Raw genomic sequence first — 23,535 nt, 5'->3', positions numbered from 1 at the left:
GCCTTCTTTTTCTCCGCTGCTGCTGCTGGCACTACCAAAAATGTTCTACATAATGTTTTAAAATTTTTGTTATGTTCTTGGATATGTATTGACATCTTAGCTCATAACAGCTACTTAATGGCTATTATAGTTTAAAACATTCATAAATGCATTTTTAAAAAGACCCTAAGCAGGCATTTACATAACAGGGGAAGGAATTCTAAGTGTCAGAAACATAAAACACATTTTAAAAGGTCCTGTTGATATACATTGAAACATTCACTAAATTAATAAATTCCATTTTGTGAGAATAGAATAGAATAGAATAGAATAGAATAGAATAGTTCAGTTGGGAGGGACCTACAACGATCATCTAGTCCAACTGCCTGACCACTTCAGGGCTGAAGGCGGTTGGGTTATTTTGTGGCGTTGAATCTGGAGACGAGCATGAATGGCATCATGCAGGGTTTCTACAGGTAGATCAACAGCAAAATGCAGACTAAGGAAAAAACAAAATCATGCTTCATCAACCTGATAGGCTTCGACAGTGAGATGACGAGCTCAGTAGACAACGGGAGAGCAGTGGACATTGTTTAACATGACTTTAATACGGCCTTCGAAGCTATCTCCTGTAGCATCATCATAGACAAACCGATGAATTACTGACTAGACAGTAGATGGTGAAGTATATTGAAAATTGGCTGAACTGCTGAGCTCAAAGTGTTGTGCTCAACATCACAAAGACTATCTGGAGACCAGTAACTAGTGGTGTCCCTCAGGGGTCAACACTGGGTCCAATATTGCTTAAAATCTACATTCATAACCTAGATGATGGGGCAGAGTGCAAGTTTGCAGACAACAGAGAATCAGGAGGACTGGTTGCTATACCAGATGATTGTGCTGCTTTTCAGAGGGACAATCTGGAGAAATGAGGTGACATGAATCTCAAGAAATTCAACAAATGGAAATGCCAAGTCCTGCACCCAGGGAGGAATAACTGCATGCACTAGTGCAGGCGGGGACTGACCATCTGGGAAGCAGCTTTGCAGAGAAGGTCCTGGGGGTCCTGGTGGACCATGACCCAGCAACGCACCCTTTCAACAAGGAAGCCCAACACCCTCTCCTTGGGTGCATCAGGAACAGCACTGCATCACCTGCAAGTTAAGGGTGTGATCCTTCCCCTCTCCTCAGCACTGGGGAGGCTACAGCTGGAGTGCTGGGTCCAGTTCTGGGCTACCTGGTATGAGAGGGACATGCATGTACTGGAGTGAGTCCAGCAAAAGGCCACAAAGATGCTGAAGGGCTTGGAGCATGTGAGTTACATGGTGAGGGTGAGAGAGCTAGCATTGTTCAGCCTGGAGAAGAGAAGGCTCAGGAGGATTTTCTTCATGTGTATGAATACCTGATGGGGGGGAAGTAAAAAAGGTGGAGCCAAGCTGTTCTGCGTGGTGCCCAAGGACAGGCCAAGAGGCAATAGGCACAAACTGAAATGGGGGAAATTTCAATTCCCCCATAAGAAAAAACTTCTTTTATTGTGAGGGTGATCAAACACTGGAATAGGTTGCTTGGGGAGGTTGTGGAGTCTCCGTCCTTGGAGATATTTAGAACCCAACATGGCCCTGAGCAATGTGCTACGGCTGACCCTGCTTTGAGCAGGGCAGTTGGACTAGACGATCTCCAGAGGTCCTTTCCAGCCTCACCCAGGATGGGATTCTGTGGTTCAGACAGTTCATCGTAATATACTCTGTTGTGGTCATTAGAGATTTTGGAAAACTTCTTTACACCTCTTTTGTTTTTTTCCCCGAGAAAATCATGTCATCAATAAACAAAAGGTGGCTCACACCATGGTGTACCACTTCCCTTGTTTTGCTTTCTGTTTATCTGATAGTGCTTTCTGCCAGGGCCTGGGCCAAGGAACAGAAGATCTAATGTCTCATTCTGTTCATACTACAAAAAATGTTCATACTGGAGTGAATTAGTGAAGGTGTTCAAGCCTCACTGTGTTTCCTGGGGGCAAAGGCAGTATACACCAGTATAAACGTGCTTTTATTTTAAAGGATTGGAGGCTGATCCTACAAACCCTTTCTAGCGTGAGTAATTCTGATATAAAGTTTTCTTCCCCAGAGCTATTCACTTTTGAAAGGGTTACTTTTCGCAGGAACCAATCCTTGTGTTGTATGTGGCAGTTTAGAAACTGGACTGCGAAAATATTTCTTCTTCTGAACATAGAATGATAATGTGGATGGTTGTTAGCAACACAATTCCTCCAGCAAACGGGAATGGTTACTGCATACAGAATCAGTTTTACCTTCATTACTTTTCAAGAGGTTGCTTAAATATATATCATATCTGCTATAGAGCAAGTAGGAAACAGAATGTGGAAAAATGAAGGCTTCTCATATCAATTGTGGTCCTTTTTTTTTTAACTGGCAGTTGTTCCTATTTTCAAGTGTTTGTTTCTACTTTAATGAGGATACCAACTTTCATCCGGTGAGATGTGTGGGTCACTTTGTTAGCGCACTTGCACACACCAAGGCAATACACCAGCTGGAAATTTTGACTTTTAGCTGAATTATTTTTCCCCAGCAAATGGCTTTCCTTTTGACATATTTTAATGTACTTGCACACTGAGAGGAAGAGTGGGTGAACAGAAAACAGACTGTTTTATTAACCCAGCAGTCACCTTTGAGATTCATACATGTCCACTTTTTTCTTGCCTTTGTACCTAATCCCAAGAGACTGGTACCTGGCTTCCCTTGGAATAACAAAGTCAGTCACAAACCTCCAAACATGATTGTTAACTGAATGCCAACTGTTTCTTCTCATCTTTTTTTTTTCTTTTTCCCCCAGTAGTATGTTAGGGATTGTGTCCTTATGGGTGCCCTATAACCATAATATATTTAAGGATTTTTTTTTTTTCAATAGTAGAGGTATGTTGGGCAAGAAATTAAATTGCTCTTTCTATTTTGTGTGTGTGTTTTATAGTGATTTTTTCAGCTCTGCTAATAGTGGAAAGGGAAGAAATAAAGCAATGCTGCAGGCACTGACTGGACTACAGTTTCAGCTCAGAGGAAGGCTACAGGATCAAGAGTGGACAGACAAGCACCCTCGAGAAGAAGCCCATGCACATTATTCACAGTGTCATATGCCAGTTTCACAGTATCCTGGGTTCAATGGATTTTTTCCAGTGGGAACACCCTTTTCATCAGACAAAGCTCCAGCAATCTCAGAGGTACCTATATTACCAACAGATATTTACAAAGCAGATTTCTGAATGCTGTGTTATCTGCAGAAAGCTATTCTTAATTGTAACATAATTAGCTCATTTTGAAGTGCACCTGAATGAAATCCAGGAGGAAGGTGAGGGGTGAAGCTGTTGGAATTAACATGTTCTAAAAAATACGCAGAGCTCAAGCAAGCAAATGCCGGGGTATTAACTAGCTAGGTCTTGTCCCCATGCTGCCTCAAAACATGCTCCTTGAATCATTAATCTTAGGATCAACTCTCTAATGATCTAGGGCTGACAACTTACACTCCATCTTCCCTTTGGATAGTGGAATGTCTCTGGAGTTTTCTTTCCACGTCATGCCGTATTTCCAGGCAGCAGACAGGCTGAGATCCAGCCGGGGGGGGGAAGTGGGAACAGGGCCCAGTAGCTCCATGTTTGCTTCCTTGCCCCATGGCGGAGCAGGCAACTTCTCATGACATGGGGAGAGAGGATGCTGCCTCCTGGTAAATCTGTGTCTGGCAGATGTGTTTTTGGCATCAGCCATTTGGGAATACATTTATTTCATGCACTGCTGTTGACAGCCGGGGACGGTCCTGGACTGTGGGCTGGTCTCCCAGCTCCAAGGACGAGCGATGGGGAAGAGGTCTGGTACAGTAGCCGTGGTGTCAGGGGCAATATCACACAGGCTGCCGACTCCTCGGCCTTAGCAGGGCATGTGCAGGGGTGCAGAACTGCCGCACGTCAGCCACGTCATCTCTTGCGAGCTGTGCCTTACAGAAAGGATACTTAAAAACCATCACTGAACAGATCAGATGATGCCACCATATTTCTCTCTATTTGAATGGGAAGTAACTGTGGTATTTCAGATACCACATGGTGGCAGCTGTTGATAAAGGCTGATATTAGTTTGTTTTTCATTTTTAAAACTGAGGAATGATTAATTGCAGTGAGCGGAGCAGCCAGGTAGCCATTTCAGAGATGTTACATCAGGAATGTTCTGAGAGCTTGGTATCTGATGTACTGACCCTTTCTTTCTCATTTAGCAGTGGGAAGGAAAATAAAAAGATAAGTAGAGATTCAGCTACTATCCAAACTCTGAATCCAACAATGAATATTTTAAACCTTTCTTTGACTGCTAATAAACTTTCCCTCCCCTTCTTGCCACTCCCTTTCTCTTCTGGGCTCCCTCCGCTCTCCTGTTCCTCCAGTATTCCTCATCGTAGCCTGGGGAAAAGAAGTTTAAGAAAAATAATAAAGTTTTTATTTATTCCTTAGAGCTTTTCTGCCCCTGTGGGCATTTGTCTGCCTGTCTGGCTAATGTGCTGTAATGAATCTGCTCTCTGCCATACACACACGTATCATCCTATCAATCAGTGAGAGGAAATGCTGAGTATGGTGAGCGCTAACAAGCACTCAGAGGGGTCAGTACACCAGTGCACTACAGTGGCATGCTACTTTCCCTACAGGCTGCTTTAATTGGGGGAACATAAATAAGGCGGCGTGTGGCTGGCACCATGTCTTCTTGCCAGTCTCTCCACTTTGGCAAACTGACCCTCTCTGCTTCAACTTTCAGGGCAGCACTAACCCTCCTCTGGCTCCTGCTGGAAGGCAAGTCCCTCTTGACCCCTTTGGAGTCTCTGGGTTAACTGGGGCAGGTGGAGCTGCTGGAGGAGCTCGCTTGCAGAGACTAGCAGGTGATCAAAGGGTGCTGAAGAGCCTGTGGGGATAGCACTTCTTTGCAGGCTGGAAATCACAAAGAAAAGAGAAGTGGGTAAAGGTGGAGAAAAAGTAAGGAGGAGGCTGAGGAAAAGCAAAGCAAGGGGGGGAAAGGAGAGGGAAATGGTGAAAGAAATAGGAGATAGGGACACTGGAAGGACTGAGGAAAAATGGCGAGAAACCAAGTAAAAGGAGAGAAAAAAAATAAAGAAGTAATGACAAAAAAGATGTGGAAAGTCATCTATTACTAGAGAGGAATACTAGAAGTAGAAAAAAAAATAGAGAAAACTAAAAATATTCCTGTGCAGAAGTCAGGGTGGACAGGAAGCAACATCTCCAAAAGGTCTCAAAGAAGGTCAGGTCACCAGAGGAATTTTTCAAAGGCAGGTGTCAGGTTTTAGACAAGAAATCATGCCCAATCCATAATTAAGTAGCAGTGTTTTAAGTTATATTCCTATAGACAGGTTGACTTCTAGACATGATTTCTTTTCACCCATTTGTGGGCTGCCAGCATGCCATTAAGGATTCACTGTCTTTGCTCTGTAGCAAGACTTATGATTGAGTAAATTTTCTACCGGAGGCTTCACAGCAAAGCCAGTCTGTCCTTTATTGGCTGTCTGGAGGGTGAAAAGGGATTTGTTGGGAAGAATAGAGGAATTATAAATCTCTGAGGAGTTATAAAGTCCAAGGTGGGAACTTGGGGCTAACAGCATGAAAGGACAGACCATTATACCTTTCTGAAAGTCCCACATTTTCTTTGCATACAAAGAAATTCTGGTGTTGATAGGTGTAGCACATTTGCATGGTAGTCAAATGATAAAAAATCTTAAAGCAGTTTTTCATTGTCCAGAGCGAGCACTAGTGAGGAATCCATCTTGAGTGAAGATTTACCATAAAATACCATTGAGAACACTGTCTTTGAGATCAAGGATTTGGAAAGGTAGCAAGGAAGGGTTAATCTGGTATTTTAGAAAAACAGTAGCAAAGGCCTAAGAAAGAGACTTCGAAGTCTGAGGCCTCAAGCTGAGGCCTCTTTTTGTGACACAAAATCTGGATCCAGATTAATTTCCGTGTTGGTCAAGGAGAGTCACCTATACTCTCCAGGAAGGCAGGTTAACCTATAGAAATACCAGAGGCAGTAATGAGCTACCAGATTTTCTCCTGCAGTATTTGTAAGCCCTATAAACTAAGAAACTTTAGCTTTAGCAAACATCTGGATTGGACATTTTGAAAGAAAATCCAGAGGAAAGTAGGATGCCATTTGTGACTCAAAAAGTGTGACTTCTGCTCTTGAATGAATGCCTGATGAGGTGAAGGGCAACGTGTAGTGAGAAATGCCATCCTCCAGTCAGTGGGCAAAGGCCAGGTTCCTGCTCTCCATGTTTACACCCTGCTGCCCTTTTCTCAGGAGTGTTCCAGTATCTTAGTCAAAGTTCAGCTTAGATAATGACTAGGAACACCCTTTGAAGGAAAATTTATTTTCTTTAGGAATAGCTTTTATCAAATATTGGTTTTGGTGGAAATTTTAGTGTCTTTTACTCTCCAAGCAATCAATCAAAGCAAACTAATTATTTAGCATTTCAGGTTACCACTTATCTTCTTCCCTCTCTCATTCTTTAATGGATATATTTGAGTGGAGGTTAAATTATTTAATTAATATATCTATTCCTTCTCCAGCCTCTCCCTTCTCCATGGCATGTCTGTTTGTTGTCAGTGATAGACCATGTGTTCACAAGTTCAGGATTGTGCATGTCATTTGTAAAGATCATTGGCAACTTTTAAGTAAAAAGAACAATATGATATTATAGTAATTGTCATTGCTAAAAACAGAAATAATCATTAAAATACAAACATTCAAAACAAGATATAATCCCTGGTGAGAAGGTGTCATGACTGGAAGAACTCTATTGTTATGGCAGTATTTTAAAAGAGTTAACAGGTTATTCATCACAAATAGCAAAAGAATGGCTGATATGGGACTTGCTTAACGAAGAATGAAAGAGAGATAATGTGGCTTATGGAAAAATGATTTTGTCAAACTAACTTTGTATCTGTTTTGAGCCAATTTCAAGTTTGGTTGATAGAGGTAAGATTGTTAATATAATATACTCAGACTTCTTCAAGGTGTTTGATTAGTACCCGTGGCAAATTAACTTTCCATGCAATAATTGGATTAATAAACTAAATAACTGACAGATGTGAAAATGGATTTGGAAATGGGGGATCATTGCTGATTTCGATGTAGTCCTTTGGATTAGCACAAGAATGAGTTCTTGGCCCAGTGCTACGTAAATATATTATCAACTACTGAAAACAGTTTACATGTGTAAGTGACTTCTTTGCTGAAGGAGTGGAAAAGAGTGCAGAAAAATGCCACTGGTATAGAATAGCATGGGCTTTTCAAACTGTCAAACTGTGTGCACAACTAAATAATGTGTACTTTAATAAGAAGTACAAAAACTGCACCTCCAGAAAATGAAAAGCTCTACCAGGCCATAACAAGATGGGGGACTTTATCCTGGGAACCTGTAACTTTGTCAAACACTTGGGAGTCAGACACCTTGATCAACTGGAAACGAGCTGCCAGAGGAGCATTGCAGCAAAATAATTAATCAAATTTGTATATCTAAAAATATATATAAATAAATAAATAATCCTTGAATAGGACCAGGGATACTGGCTTACCTGTGTATTTGGGGCTGGTCTGACCATTACTGGATGCTGTGTCAATTCAGATCTCGCCAGATCCAGCAGGAAACTGATAAGAAGGTAAGGACTAGATGAAGAGTCCAGCAAATTATTGAAGTGTAAAAAAAATCTAAATTATCGTGAAAGATTTGGGGAGCACCATCTGTTTATCTAGTGTAAAATGAAGTTTAAAGGTGACCTGCAGAAAATCCACCAACAGCTGTAGAAATACCAAAACATTGAGAACAGGCTCTCCAACATACACAGCAAAGGTATGCAGGGGACAGTGGTTGGAAGCTGAAGCTGGAGTTCCTGGATAAGAATCTTTTCACCAGATTTCAGGCACCTACAAGGTAGGTATTTGATAAATACTTTCCCATAGCTCCCAGTGAGGCCAGAGTGATGCTTGCCTGCATATACTGGCAAAAACTCTGCAGAAGGGTCTCTTTGTTAACCAGTTTAAAATCCACACCCTACTACGATCTTCTGTATGAGTGGCTAGGGAGAATTACAGTGACCTGGGACACCAAGGAAGCTTGGAGGTGAGCTTCTCACAAACATGTCTGTAAATGGCTACATTTCTTTTGGAAATAGTTGTTTTAAAGCTGCTGGAGCTTAATTTTAATACTTACTCTTTTAGAACCTTTCTGCAGGCAAATTTTATATTTAAAAACAGAACAGGTCCAGTCCAGACATCGCTAGGAGGGAAGTCATGGCTTTTTTAAAGTATTCTGAAAGTCACAAATATCTGTTATACTTAAAAGTCCTGTGCTGCCTGCCTTATATTTCCCATGTAGGGAGTCTCATTTACCCAGTGTTTGCTACACTGACATCTTTCCAGTTCCTTTTCTGATGTCCTCTGTTGGTTGCAGTGACTCCCACATTTCATACAACAATGCAAACACTTCCTAAAGTTGATTTGTTTTTTTGGTGGATAGGCACAAAATTTGATAGTTTTTTGACAGATTAGGAGGCAGTATAAAAGGGAGAACAGAATGGCAGTGTCTCACTACTCCCACAAAAATATATCATTTGAAAGCATGAAGATGCACTATATATCCAAGAAGATCCTTTTTGGATCCAAGTACATATCTCATCTGCCTCTGTAGGCTCTGTAATACCATCTTAGGTCTTTGCTCCAGGCCACAACTCCTGTGTAAATGACGTATTAGCAGCATACAGGATCATAAGATTACTTAAGCTAAATAGATCAGCCGTCCATATAGCTCAATAATCTGTTTCAGAATGCCTTCCTTGGGATCTCCCCATCTCTGAAACAAGTGTCTAAATCTGAACTAGATACCTTAGTGACTTTTTGTAGGCAATGGGGCAAGCAGGCCCTTTTAAGATCCAATTTATTTGGCTTATCTTAGGCATTTGCTTTCAAGTAAGATGGATTGCACCCTCAAAGTGCCTTTTTTCTCCCAGTTGACTGAAAAAGTCTCTAGATAATTAGCTTGGATGTAGGCATCTTCATTTTCTGATACACACAAAGTCAAATGAATTCCACCTCTATGTCTTTTGCTTCAGAGAAAGGATAGAAGTCTCAAAACTTCTTGATTCCCCTTCAAAATTAGCTTATGAGCTGATGCTTGAGGGTTAAAATTTAATTTTATGTCAAATTACCACAAGTAAAGAAACTGAGTTTATTACGCTTTTTAAGTCTTCCTGAACTGTTTGCTGAAACAGTTTCTAGCAGCACAGCTGTCTGTGTGTTCGCTGAATTCACATAGATTGTTTCATGGCAGTCATTTGAGATACATTACTTTCTAGTTCTATAATGTTATTATTTTTTAATGTAATACATTTATTGATATTAATAAAATCCTTATATTTGGTATTGATATGTATATCATGAGAAAGAGTATATAGAGAAGAGGAAAGGTGGAAATGAGGTGAAGGGCTTCAGAAATAAGAGGGAAAAGGGAAATGGGAAGGAGAGTAAAAAACGTTTTGGAAGATCTGGAAAGAGGAGGAGCAGAATGGAGACCAAAAGATACGGGTAAGTGGGAAATAAATAGAGAGATCTGTGTAGGATCCTCAGGCTCACTCATTATTTTGTAGACTTTTATAATACCTCTTCTTTTCTTCTCCTTTTCAAACTTCACAGACTTCATCTTTTTAACCTTATAGTGTGTAAAGTCCACAGTCTCCATTCTTCCTCCCATATACCTCATCATTTTTTTGTCATTTTTTAAACCTTTTTATTTTTGCTATGTCTATTCTTGCACACACCTCTTCACATCTGAGCACAGCTGTTGACCTACTTCTGTGTGATAATTCCCGTAGCATGGAAATCACTGATGTCGCTGCTACTGAGCCAGTAAGTTCAGCAGGTCCATCACCTTTATCAGTTGAAGAAAGCATTAATGCTGGATCGAAATTTGATTTTTGACTCAAAATTAGAATCACAGGTAACAGTTGTCTAAGGACTTGAAGCTGTCTACTGTTAGGATGGTTCAGTGTAAAGAGTATTTTGATTCTTTGTATGAAGGAGGCCAAGAAGTGTGGAAGACAGGTCGAAGAAGAAAAATAGTCATGCTTTAATCACAGGATCTCCTGATTTCTTCCCATATATTCTCAGCTCAGAATCCTGAGCAGCAGTGAGCTGTCTGTCCACACTTGCACATTTCAGTATGTCCAGGACATGTCCAGGCAGGCATCCTCTCAGCAACTCTTAGAAGAGTTCTTGGCATAGTTTTGGCCTATGCTAACTAGTGCTCTCCTTCAGTGAGGTTTGGAAGTTACAAGGTCCTGGGAGAGTTCATGATTGATTGGCATTTTGCAAATAGTTGTGTTCTTGTAGTTGGTAAGGGATTTACTGGCAAAAATATGGGCTCTTCAATGACTTCTGGGCTCAGTGCCCACCGCCATTCCCAAGCATATCAATTTTATGAATAAAATTATAGCTTGAGGTGGTCCTGTAAAAATTCTCTTTTGACAGCCATGTGCTGTTCAGTGTATATTTCAAAATGGGTGGTGCAAATAGGGGCAGAACCCATTTGCAAGAAGGGATAAGCAATTTTTAATTTTTTTTTTTCCATGGGGAATATTAACAGGTCCCAACTATAATTAAAAAGGTTTTGTAATTATAAAGTAGAGAACAATAATGCAAACACTGCTGGCCCTACCTTGAGGATGTGCAGGCTTTTCCAGTGTTAATGAAAGGAGGCTCAGTTTCTTGTCACCTGAAACACAGAAAATGAATCAGCTCCACAGACTCGCAAAGCAGATCAGCATTTTTTGAAATGCTGGCCTAGGTTTAAGAGCATAACAGGACTCCCAGCTTCCTGTTGACTTCAGTGGAAAGGTGAGAACCATGATGGGAGTTAGGAGTCTGATACAAGTCTATACTTGACTTGACAGTCATACTATTGCTGAACTGACAAATGGCAGCCAAGCAAGAAGTAGTCAAGCTGAAGGGTCACTAGGGAAAAAAGAGCTTTGAAACAGCAGTGCTAGTCTCTATGACAAGGACTATAGTAATTGAATTTTGAAGAGGCCTGACTGTTGAGATATTAAGTATTATACACTGCATTAGTAGTTACATAACAGATGATATTAATGATTCTTATGCAAGTGTTTGTTAAACCTGTAATTCAGATTTAATGAATAACCAATGGCCTTTGTTATAAGAAGGAAACGCACTCTTCATTTGTGAGATTAATCTTATTTAAAGCAAAAATTCTCCTCTGAATAGCTGGTGGTATTCAGCCTAAATTAGCATCTGCTGAAGTGAGCAGTTGAGCTTCGTCTGACATTTATTAGGACAAATACATAAAGGCTGTGCTGTGGCAATACCATTTAATTGTCAGGGCAATTAGTTGCCACTTTGGATATCAGAATTGTCACTGAGTTAAAAAAAAAAAAAATTAAGGGAAGAAGCTGTTGGTTGTTATGAAGACCCAGCAGAAATGGTTTCCTTTTTAACTGGAAATGGTGTCTGAATTTTATATTGCTCATAAAAGTGAGAATCTGATGGCATAGACCGGACCCAGGCATAACAGGAAAAAAGTAATCATTTTAACAGTGGTTGGTCTACTTCTTGTGGCTTCAAACCAGCTCTGACTTTTATAAAAAATATGTAAATCACTGGATGCTAGGGGCAAAATCCCTGTAGTGTTTATGGTTCTCTTACCTCCCTAGAAAAATCAGGATTATTTGTTGTCTTTTCAACTGTATTAATATATTAAAAATAAAAAACCCTTGTGTCTTCATGCATTATTCTGTAAGCTTTAGTTCATTTGCTCTGCAGTTTGTGTAGATCTCCTTAAGCAAATCAGATGTGCAAGTTGTCCAACAGTTTGACTCTTATCTCTTACTATAAGAGCTTTCTTATTTTGAAAAATATTCATATGGTTATATTCTTCCAATATACAAGTAAACTGGCCATTGCATGAGAGACTCCTCTTCAACTGCCCTCATTTATTGCTTTTTTTGTTCCCAAATATTTTCTAAAGATCTTTGCAATCAATGTTGCTTATCTGCCATGTAAAGTTAACACAGCAGAGCCAGAAAAAGATCCGGCATAGTCCGGAGACCATTTAGCTCAAGGCTCTGATCACAAGTGGAGTGTCTGGAAGCCTATACTCTGGCAGCTTGTACAATGGCTGGCCTTTGGATTAATATAGGAATGCAGAACTACAAGTCCCTTAATCTTCATAAAGAATGACAACCATCTCTAAATGGCTGGGGTCTCTGTGTTTTGTGTTCATCCTGTCCTACTCCCCTCCTCACCAAAGTGGGATTTATCGGTTCCAGATCTGTCCAGATCAACTTCTACAGCCTGTCTTTTTCATGTGTTGGTCACTTCTGTAGCTGGACAGATCGGAGAAGGTGATTAGGTGATTCTCTGCTTTATAAAGGGGGAATTTTAAATCAAACTCTAGAAAGAAGATAGTGAGATTTTTATTTTGGATATGCTGGAGATCTCTGGGCTATGTTGTGATCCAGCTGTGTACAGGGAGAATTTTGCTATCTATCTATCATCTCAGCTGTGATTTACTAGCTCTGCAACAGAGGTAATGCATCTCATACATTCATTCAAAGCTACTTCCAACCATCCCCAAAAGTTCAGTATGTTTTTACCATGAGGCAGATGATCGTGTCTAATTAAGTGGCCTGTCTACTTTCCGAGCAGTGCCAGATAGGGTTAGGTTCATTTAAAGCTATATTATAATTGAATTATTAGCTTCTGTACATTATTTTCTGAGCAAAGAACTAGGACCTGTGGAGGACAGCACTTCAAAACTTGGGAAAGTAATACTTTTTCAAAGGCAGGACCTTGAAAATGTTTGCTACAAAAACCAGACTTAATCCTTGCAATTTATAGATCAATTGATTTCAGGTTAACTTCTTTTGTTGGAGTGAGAGGCAAAGAGATTGAAATGAATGGAAAGTCCAGATAGCCTCTACAGGTAGTCGAAATCAAACTGAAATATGATTGAAATAGTGTCAAGATGTCATGATTTGTCTGTGATTACCTGCAGTCCAGCAAAACAACAGAGTCTGAAGCCAATCTGATTCAAGAGATTGCACACTTTTTCCTTATTTTGAAGGGTTGGAGCTGAATAGACCATTTTCTTGGTACTCTGGAGTGCTGCAATTGGTAGCTCATAAGTGTTGAGGTATGTCTCTGTATCTCCATCATGGTGTTTCTGCTCCTTTTGTTGCCAACCCTGTTTCTTCTAAACCCTTGTTGATCTCCAGCATGTTGTGATCTTGACTACACCGTCTTTCCTCATACTGATTGCTGTTATACCTACTCCCATAAAAACTGTTTATTAGTGAACTTAAATACAAAGCAGTCTTTAACAACCCTCCTGGGTAATCAGCTTTACCCATGAAAGTACTACTCTTTCTTTTCTTTTGTGGAGTTGTTATCATCTGTCATAATATTAGGGTCAGATTTTGGAAATACGCAACCACGGATGCTCATTTCCAAATCTCTGTAGCATCTTCTTGTACTATTTTGAAAAAGGACATTTAGTCATTCTCTGGCATTTCCTGAAGTGCATTTTTCCAGAAATGAAGCACATGGTTACTGTCAACAGAAACTTGTGCCCAGTCTTGGGCTTGATTCTCCACTAGTTGGAAGGAAATAAAAAAAACTAAGTGTGTCACTTCCATCTGTCCTGACTCACAGCTGGTTCTGGATCTCTTTAGCTACACTTCAAATGTCCTGCTATATGAGCTTTTGATGAGTAAAACATGATGTAAATCTTTCATATTTGCCTCTGAGAAAAGGATACAAACAGCCTTTTATAACTGAGGTCAAGCAATTTTTGATTTGACAGCGAATTTTAGGACATTCCAATTTTATCTCAGAAGTCAAATGTACTCCCTAAAACAGAAAGCATCTTCAGTTTGGGGCGTTGTATCATACGCTGCAGAGGCAGATACTCAAAATACAGTGAAAATGAAGTGATTCATTGCCCATCAAATGCAAATACAAAATAAACCACAAACAGCTCAGCATGGGTAAAGTAACACAAGAATTCTCTTCCAAAAATTCAGTTGCCTGCTGTTCAAATCTGTAGTATAGAAATCTAGCTTTGGTCCCCATGACACTTTTCACCTATAAACGGGCATATTTATCCTTTCTCAGGAGACAGCTATTTGAATGCAATAATTTGCATCTATGGGATTGCTTAAATTTCGCAAAGCTGAGAACCATACAAATTTGGTAATGGAGAAAAGTGTAACAGACAGAAATGGCTTTGGTGCTCTTCAAAGGGGAATACCTATTGTGAATGGCAGCAACTTTTTCTAGTGTCCATAAACCTAAAGGAAGAAAAAGTACTGTTATTCTACAGCCATGATCGTTTTCAAAGCAATGCAACTTGCAGAGGTTGTCAAGAAAGCAAAAAACCCACAATAACCCCCACACGTCTAGCATTCCACATTCCACTTATTTCACCCAGGGCTGCATATTTGTTTTGAGATTAATTTGGTACATGTAGTGTACATTTGCCAAGGTTTTTCTTCCTATTTAAATCTTCAGTTCCAAAGCTATGTTTTAATCCTATTACTGCTAATTGAGTGAAGTCTGCAGTCTTTCTGAGTTAGGTGAAGTTCAAGTTGTAATTGGTATCAAAGAAAGGCACAATGCAAGAACTGAATATTAATATTTAACTCTTGCCATTTTATTATTTCCACTTGAAAATCACAGCAGTGGTTAAAAGACCTTTTTATGAGTTCATGAGGGTAGTAAATTGGAGACTATGGGATGAGATTTTTCATTCATGCAGCAAGATTAACAAAAATTGCTTTGTAAGAAGTGTAAATGAAATATTGTACTGGTGCCCAGTAGTACTGGTTATAGCTACAGGTCTCTCAGTATTCCCATTATGATATTTTGCCTGTAGGTTAAGTAGCTGCACTGTAAAATTTTGCTCAAGGCTAATATAGCATATAAGATTCTAACCCAGGAGCTATTTTGTTTCAAATCTTCCATTTAGCCTTTTGCAGATAACTGGAAAGTGTGACAGTTTTGGATGCTGTTTTGATTTTGAGTACTTTTTAAATGACTGTGATTTTAAAGCAAAACCTCTCATAAGATATGCACACAATGGTGGATTAATTGCTTATGACTGAAAATAAGGACAAAGACCACCCAGGACAAAGACCACCACTTTGATTTCAGATCCCTAAACAAGTACATTTGTTTGCCTAAAATAAGTTGTTCAAAACCACAAATGGTTAATTGGTTCAAAGGTCAAAGAAATTAAAAGAAAAATGGCCATTGACTTAGTGGCTTTGGAAGTAATTTTTACCCCCTGATTAAAGAATATTTGGAAAACCAGTTAACAAAGGATTTCTCTAAGTTAGTTTTATTTTCTCTATTATTCTAATTTTTTTCATTGGGATTTACAGGCTCTTGCTTTAATCATACCTATAGTGCATATTCACCATTATACCCTTGGGGCTGCTATAATCAATGATTTGAGATCAAACTGGATAGAGACCGCAACACAAGAATCATTCTAGCAGCATAGTAGTAGCATCTATATTTCTCAGAACTGTATGTTGTTGAAATATCACGAATATGAGGAAAAAAAAAAAAAAGGTGCCTGAGAGGAAGAAAAATGATAAGAAGTAATGCTGGAAGTCAGAGTAAACAAGCAAAGAGATCAAAACATAGAAAGGAAGCAAAGAAGAGATGAAAAATTAGGCAGAGAGAAAAACATCGAAAACAGCAGAGCAAAAAGGACACAGCTGGAAATACTGTATCTCCACCATTCACTTTACATTAAATGTGATAAAATGTGATAACCATTGCTTATTTTTCCTATTGAAATTGTTGTCCATCACATGAACATTGCAGATAGTCTAAACAAGTCATTTGGCCAGAATGTATAACCAGCAATGGTAGCAAAGCTGGTTCCAGAGTGAGATATTTGATTCTAAACACTTGCTCTGTGTGCTGTGATTTCAGACCAATGTACAGATAATCAAAGCTTTGTCTATTTATACACCAATCTTTCCATTAATATTTTATGTTAATTTACTGCAGAGTTTGTTGCATTGAAAGACGTTGCAAGGTTGGACCAAAACTGGAGTCCATGCAGGTCTAGTAACTTTGTGCAGTGCATTAATATGACTGTAGTCATAGATAATTCCTTATGCAGAACAGATCTGAATTGCTTTCTAAAGCAAATGGGAAGGTTTGGGTTTTGGTTTTTTTTTTTTGACAAAAGATTATGAAACTAAAACAGGATTGGAACCACATGATAAATATAAGCTTGTAACTTTCATTAGTGCTGTTATGAATCATGGACATATTTCTCAAGAAGAACAGACTCTACATTTCCTTCATATCTAAACCATAAATAATTGAACTATGTCCTGCCTTTTTAATATCAAAAGAGACAGATTACAGTTACAGGCCAAAGGGTGTGAATAATTAAAAATAGGTTGCATTAGGTCTTGAGATAAGCTATGGTATCTAACACATAGAGAATGAAAAACAATTGAATGTTGCTACAACAACCTCCAACAGACTTAGTGAGAATTTTGCCTTGAAAAATTCAGTGGGACTGAATACAAACAAGCAATGTCATCCACTTTGTGCTACCAAAAATGTGGATTTTGTGGCTTAAGTGATATCATTAATAGTTAAAAGACATTTCATACAGAGTGCTTGAAGTATTATCCGGTTCATTCAAACTCCAAACTTAGTCCTGTCTCTAGATTTTTCCTTTAGTTAGTAAAAACACCAACAACATTAGAATACAAACATTCAGTTCATACCTTTTGGGGGTTGGGGCTCATTGCCTCCAGCATCCTTTTCTATCTATTTATGTTAAGCAATTTTCTGGCCCCCACTGACATTTTGACAAAATCATATAAATTTTAAAGTTTCACCCCCTGTGGTCTCACTGTAAGGAAGGTGTCACATTTTACAGGTGAAAATTTAAGATGCAGAGACACAAATTCAGCTCCTCATAGTATAAGGCTTAGCTTACACAAATACCTCAATGGATTCAGCTTTTTAGTCATGTAAATAATAGGTGTCTAATTAAAGTCAGTTGCCCAAGTCTCCCTCTGTGATGAATGGTAAGAAATAGGCACCTCCAGAGGAATAAAAAAAAAAATTCCTGCCTTTATACAAAGTCTCTCAGAGGTATCCGAAAATGATTCACTTTCTGGAGGTCCTTTCTCTTGCTATTGTCCAAAAGACAGACTTTTTCTTAACTTAGACTAGAAAACTATCTCTTAGAGATGAATGTCACTTGTGATGAATGCTCAAAATTATCGAGGGACCCATGTTCAAGTAGGAAATTGCACCAGACTCTTTGAAGTCTTTGTGTAGCAGGTAACCACTGAGCCATTCTTGCAACCCAGATGATCTTCCTCCAGAGACTCAGTCCACTTCTCTTTTACATCCAAGTGAAGCACAAAGACTTTTCTCCCCTTCAAGTTAGTAATATGTACTTCATTCTTTCACAGCAGGATCAGCACCTATTACAACAAATACTGCTCCACAAATGACTATGGGATGCTAAAGCTCATATTTTAGGATAGTGATATGGACAGCTTTATGATCTGCCTGACAGTATGCTCGTCTTACAGCCTTCTGCTCCTCTGGTGCTGACCACTAGTAGAAGTAGCACAAGACGAACTGGTAAATGTGATGTCTTCTAATATCTAACACAAAGTATTTCATGTTAGATGTTGTGTGTTAATTATGTGGAGTATTCACAATGTAAAATTCTTCTACAGTAGTTCTGCGATAAAACAAATGTAGCTTCCCTGCAGGCTGGCTAAGGATTGCCATCTGCAAACTGAAAGACCTGGGACCAATTCCAAAGCCCACTGAAAACAATTTGATTTTATTGAGCTTTACTTTCAGTCTACAAAAGCAGCATTTTTAGGGTTACAAGAAGAATCATTCTGTGTTCAAAAAGAAAAATAACTCTGAAAACGTTTTGAAAGTATTCCAGCCAGTGATACTTCCAAGAGACTTGGTCTGATCAGACGCTCTGCTGATTTGTATTTAAATCATTATTAGAAAAACATGCTATGGAAGGTATTATTTTGGATCATAGGTAACAAAACTTAAGGGGAATCCAGCTCTTTAAAGCCCCATGCCTGTGTGAATAGAATTGAACACACATAAAAGGAAAAAAACCCAAACAAATCCACAAATCTTTTCTGTATTCTTATTTGAAATCTTTATACCAAGTCAGGCCTCCATGTGTACAGGGCTATTTTAAGCACACTTTCTACCAAAAGAAGTGCTGATGACATTTCAGAAGTGATTCCCTCACTCCTGTGCTACAGTTAATGGGCCACTTTTGTGATAACAGCAGTATTGCTTCTAAAAATGTAATGATCCTCTGCAGATAGAAACCTCTTTCTCTGCATTATGCCCATCGATTCAAAAAACAATACTAAAACACTTCTCTGTGGAACATGGATTTGGAAGAAATGAGGCTTAACTGGAGTTTATTCTCAAAAATGACAAAAGAATAAAAAGAGAATCTGCTAGAAGAGGTAGGCTCTTGCCAATCATTTTTTCTCCTTACTATTTGGTATTACCTAATATACAAATATATATATCACCCCATCCATGCACACATATATCTGCTTAACATGTCTTCTATATGTGTGTGTGGAAGTGTATATAAAAGTCAAAAGCTGTGAGGAGTGGCCCGTTGTCACTCCATTGTATAAGACACCGTAAATATGCATATGAGCAGTCAGTTAGGGCCCCCAAATGTCTGCTACCTAGGACTCTAATCTCTCGCTATTCCTAATGGATCAACAACAGTTTCATTACAGAAATAAGGATTCCCTCACACATAGCACCTGGTAGTCAAGCAATAACATATAATTGCTGTTAAGGTGGTTGCGATACAGTATTTACTACCTTCACACTTTTATTTAAAAAAAGAAAGCTAGTGGCTAGAATTGACCCACTGGTTATTGTTGCAGAGGACAGACATTCAAAATTAAACTAGACAAGATGTGCCTAAATCAGATGCTTAGATGAGGCACATTAAGCTGAGATTCTCAAAAATGCCTACGTGACTTAGAAATGCAGTCTCCATGACTTCAGTTAATTAATGAGTGCCAAATTATGCAGCAAACAGGTGAATATATAATTTTCTTCATTCAACAGTAATACCTAAATCTCTCAGATGTGTCAACAACATTCATGTAGTTAACCTGAACTACACTACGAATTATTTTTTTCTACATTTATTTCCTTCACAGCTGGAAGGTGAAAGTGGATTTTCTTTATGGCTCTACGATGTTCCTCTAAATATAAGCATATTATTAGTCTTTTATGCAGTTTCCTTGCTGCCATTGTTGGCCGTATACAGCCATTTGGTTCACTGGCTTTCTTTGCAGCTCTTAAGTTCATCATGCATGTTAGTTCTTTCAGAAAGTATTTCTGAAATACTCACTGAAAAGGGAATTTTCCCAGGTGAATTATTAAATGGTGTTCTTCAAGACTTCAACAAATCTAATATACATCTTTAATGCAATGTGTTTCAGTAAGCAAGTCACTATAATTTCAATTATTGGATAACAGTCAGCAACTAGATCTTATGAGACACTTACAGTATGTTTGAACAAATCCTAATGCTTCAGAAACTTAATAGAAAGTTTTGAGCTTCTGTATACCAGCTTGAAAATCCAGTTTAGTGTAGATTGATTAATATCTGATTTTCAAGGGGTTTTTGTTCTTCTCCCCCTCCAGTATTTTTAATATCAGTGGTTTACTGTGTCAGATTTTTTCTCCTATACATGCCCTTGCCTAAAACTTTTTCTACCTTTTCTGACTGCTATTTGCTACATATTAAAAACACTGAAGTTACATTCTCAATCATATCCTTACCTTTCAGTTAATGTCAATGTTAGAGAGTTGTTCCACAAGAATTCTTCACATTATGAGATAATGCAATGGTTTTTCAAAATAATAATATTTGCTTAAAAAGTATTGTCACTTCTGTATTGTCTTATCTTCATATCATTGTAGGTATGTGGTCCTGTAGCTTGTAGCTTTTCTGGGATTCAAAGGATACCACAGTGACTTCGTAACATCTCTGAAATCATTTGAGAGTTTTGTATTTTGGGTAGAAACCCCTAAAATTTCTATAGAATCGGATTCAATAAATAGATTTGATGTTTTGTTTTTGTAAGGAAGTATACTATAGAACTCCGGTTTTTCTTCTGTTATCTCCCATGGGCATAAAGTCTGTGGTGCTTCTTCAGGTTGTGTTGTATTAAATAAATAAGAGACTTTTGAATATGCCTCATAAGGAAGCAGTGTTCCAGGAGGCTCAGTTTCAAAGTGGCATCTATCAATTTCCCAAGGCAGCAATATTTGATCATTGTTAGCACAGCTTCCTAAAGATATGTGGCATTTTTTGATGGCAGTTGCCATCTGTTTGCTCGTCATCAACCTTTCTTTCCTTCCATCTCAATAGTTATTGAACCTGCAGGCCAACTTCAACAGAAGCACCTTGAGGTGTCATGGAAATCCACAGGCGGGTAGGGAAAAAAGCATAAATTGTACCACAGGGAAGGAAAGCTCTTAATGGATCTGTAGGGTCATGAGCAAGGGCAGCTGGTGTGCGTGGGCTCTTGGGCTTACGTGGGGCTCTGGCTCAGGAGCCCGTGTGCTGCAAGCTCCCTTCCCAGGCAGCAGATGTGATTAGCCCTTGGAAGGTGCAGTGCAGTGATCATGAGAAACAATCCAAAATAGGGTAACGGGGAGTCCTGGGAAAGAAAGCCTTAAAGGAAATATAACAGAAATCCATAGGAAACAGCACTGTATCAGTTTCACTATTCATGGACCAGCTTGTTAATACGCAACATTCAAATTGTATTGTGTGTATGTAACATTGTCATGAAAAGAGGGACAACTGCTACTTTTTATTTATCATATTTCTTCAGCTCACACTCATTTTGAGGCTGATCGTCTGTGTCTATTTTTGTATTGCAGGTTGTTAAGGTAGTGTAACAAATCAATGCTTTTGACTGATGTGCTGAATTTCGAATCGGGTTTTGTATTTAGTTGCTATGCTTACAATGTTCCACATGTGAAAACAGACATCCTTTTCCTCTGAAAACTTTAAGTGCCTCATTTACTTCATCAGAGTCCTGTGCAGTGCAGAAAGCTCATGGAAAATGTATAAAAATAATAATAATAATAACACCTGTAATTATTATTCAGGCAAAGTTCCTAACAAATGGCAATAATTTAAAAGCAGAATGGTAGGCTTTTGCCACTGTTTAAATAAGATATACTGCATATTAGCTAAGAGAGATGATCTAAAAATAAGATACAATTGCCAGGGAAAAAGCTCAATCTCTGAATTGCGTTACTGAAAGAAGAAAGATGCATTAATGTGACTAGTTTCACAATAATATAATATTCTTGCTGTATTTAGCAGACAGCTAACTTTGGACTGCAACATTTTAAATAAATTTAATGAGAAGGTTGATATAATCCTTAATGTATCTTATTTGTTGTATTACTGAGAAGATATTTAATTTGCTTCCACTTTGGAAAAACAGGCAATTTTAGCCTAATGATGCTCAGTTCATACAAGGTTCAGATACTCAGGCTTAAGTCCACCAGGGCAACATAATTTACATACAGGTAAGAATCCAGTTGAGAATAACTTGGACTTTTTCGCCGAGCAATTTTCTTGCTGTTTGTGCTTTTCTTCAAGTTCAAATCAATTGCTCTTGTAGGGAATCAACCCCTATTTCTGTTCTCTGCTGTATTCCATATCTAGTGCAAGTTCAGCTTATGTCATGGCTCTTGGAGGTCCTTTATTAAAGTGTTCCGATTTAGGAGTTAAATATTAATCTGTAAGCTGTAATAAGCCTACTCACATATGAATTTCTGTTCTTCCTGATTACTCAGGGAGGAAATAATTTATGTTTCATACTGCTTTATTTATAGAGAAAGGAGTCTAGAAGGCTTCCAAACTTAGCTACCACACATGAGGTGGGACTTCTGAAAGACCTCTGCCCTGGGCTGCTTCTGTGGAAGTTGTAAGGAACTGCTATTGACCTCAGCAACAGAGCACTTTCAGAAGCCTCAGCCGTGACTGAAAGAGCTCGTAGTCAGAACTTATTGGATAATTCTGGTTTCTTCAACCAGATCAGTGCCCCAGTGTGCAAAGCATTATACAGACATAGTGAACCACTTCCTTAAGGACCTTACAGCTAAAAAGGACTTTATTGACAGAAAGCACATCTTAGACTTCTAAAGTCTCAATGTCAAATCCAGCAATACAGAAAAAAGTGGAGAGGATAGCAGTAATCATACAATGCAGATACTTAAGTTGTATGTTTGTTTAAGTGCTGTTGGCAATGTCTTACTTTTCTACATTAAAAAAGTAGTTGGAGCTATATCCAAAATAAAGAACTGTTCTGTGAAATAAAGAGCTATTCTTAGCTCTGGGGCTCACTTCAAGGAGTGGGGCTAGGGATTCTGGAAAGTCCTGAAGTATTTCTGTAACAATGAAATCTTCCTTAAAAACTAGGGCTCTGTGCAAAGTATTTTTTATTTGATCCTTCAGTATAGAAAAGCAATATTTAGAATTTTAGAAAACTGATGGATAGAAATTATCTGGTGCACAGAGTCTGCAAATTCTCCACTGTCTTGCCCCAGAGTGGGTTATTTCATCCCTGCTTTAAATGTTGTGACGTGGTTCAGGAGAGTGGGGCATCAGCCTGTGTGGTCGGATGCCCCAGCAGCTGAGGGTTGTGTGATATTGCCTTAGTTTAGCAGCAATGTAAGTAGTCATGCCAGCTGTGTTTTTCAAGTGAGAGAGGAGAAACTAGTGGGAGAAAGCAGTCACATGCTGAGCTATGGATAGTCTTCTGTGAGTAGCTCTCTGAGGTCAGATCCTGGAGGACCAGAGCTCCTCCTAACCGCCTCTACCCAGCGAAGATGTTCCTCAGCACAGCTGTTGATAACACAATGTATGGTGTCTCCCCCTCTTATGTGATACATTCAGCATTGCCAAGGGATTCAGAAATCGGAGGCTAGATTTTCCGAAACCATTTTTAGCAGTTTATGGATTTGGCATAAATCTCTATCTCTTTTAAGGAATAATTCTTTGGGAATATTTTAGCCTTTTGAATTTTTAACTTTATAGTATCACAAGCCCAACTCTGCACCATTGACTCAAGGTACTCTTCTGCTTTAGAGTTAGAAAACATTCTCCTATTTCTATAAAATATCTTCATTTTTAGATATTAAAAAATTAGTGTTCTTTGAAGAGAAATGACTTGATATCTGGTTTACCTGAATTACATATTAATGAGACAGAAACCTTATGTTTGGTCTATCTAATGAGGAAAAAGTCAAGTCATGGACTGTGAAAGATCTATATTTTATGCATGGACACAACTATGTAAAAATAAATTACTTCACAGAGCTCTTTTTT

The 23,535-nt window shown here is 38.7% G+C and overlaps 1 protein-coding gene across 1 annotated transcript in view; it reads left to right on the top strand.

Annotated features, from left to right (window-relative positions):
* The first annotated feature begins 3,010 nt into the window (after window positions 1–3,010).
* TFEC (transcription factor EC) overlaps window positions 3,011–23,535 on the top strand; it is a 97,552-nt gene continuing 77,027 nt past the window's right edge. The window contains exon 1 of the mRNA XM_050906228.1: window positions 3,011–3,211. Coding sequence (XP_050762185.1) covers window positions 3,011–3,211 — 201 coding nt within the window. The remainder of the gene's footprint in view (window positions 3,212–23,535) is intronic.

Source organism: Gymnogyps californianus, chromosome 1, assembly GCF_018139145.2.
Source record: "Gymnogyps californianus isolate 813 chromosome 1, ASM1813914v2, whole genome shotgun sequence".
NCBI classification, from domain to species: Eukaryota; Metazoa; Chordata; class Aves; order Accipitriformes; family Cathartidae; genus Gymnogyps; species Gymnogyps californianus.
The sequence above is the reverse complement of the archived record's forward strand: the minus strand, read 5'-3'. Positions and strand labels throughout refer to the sequence as shown.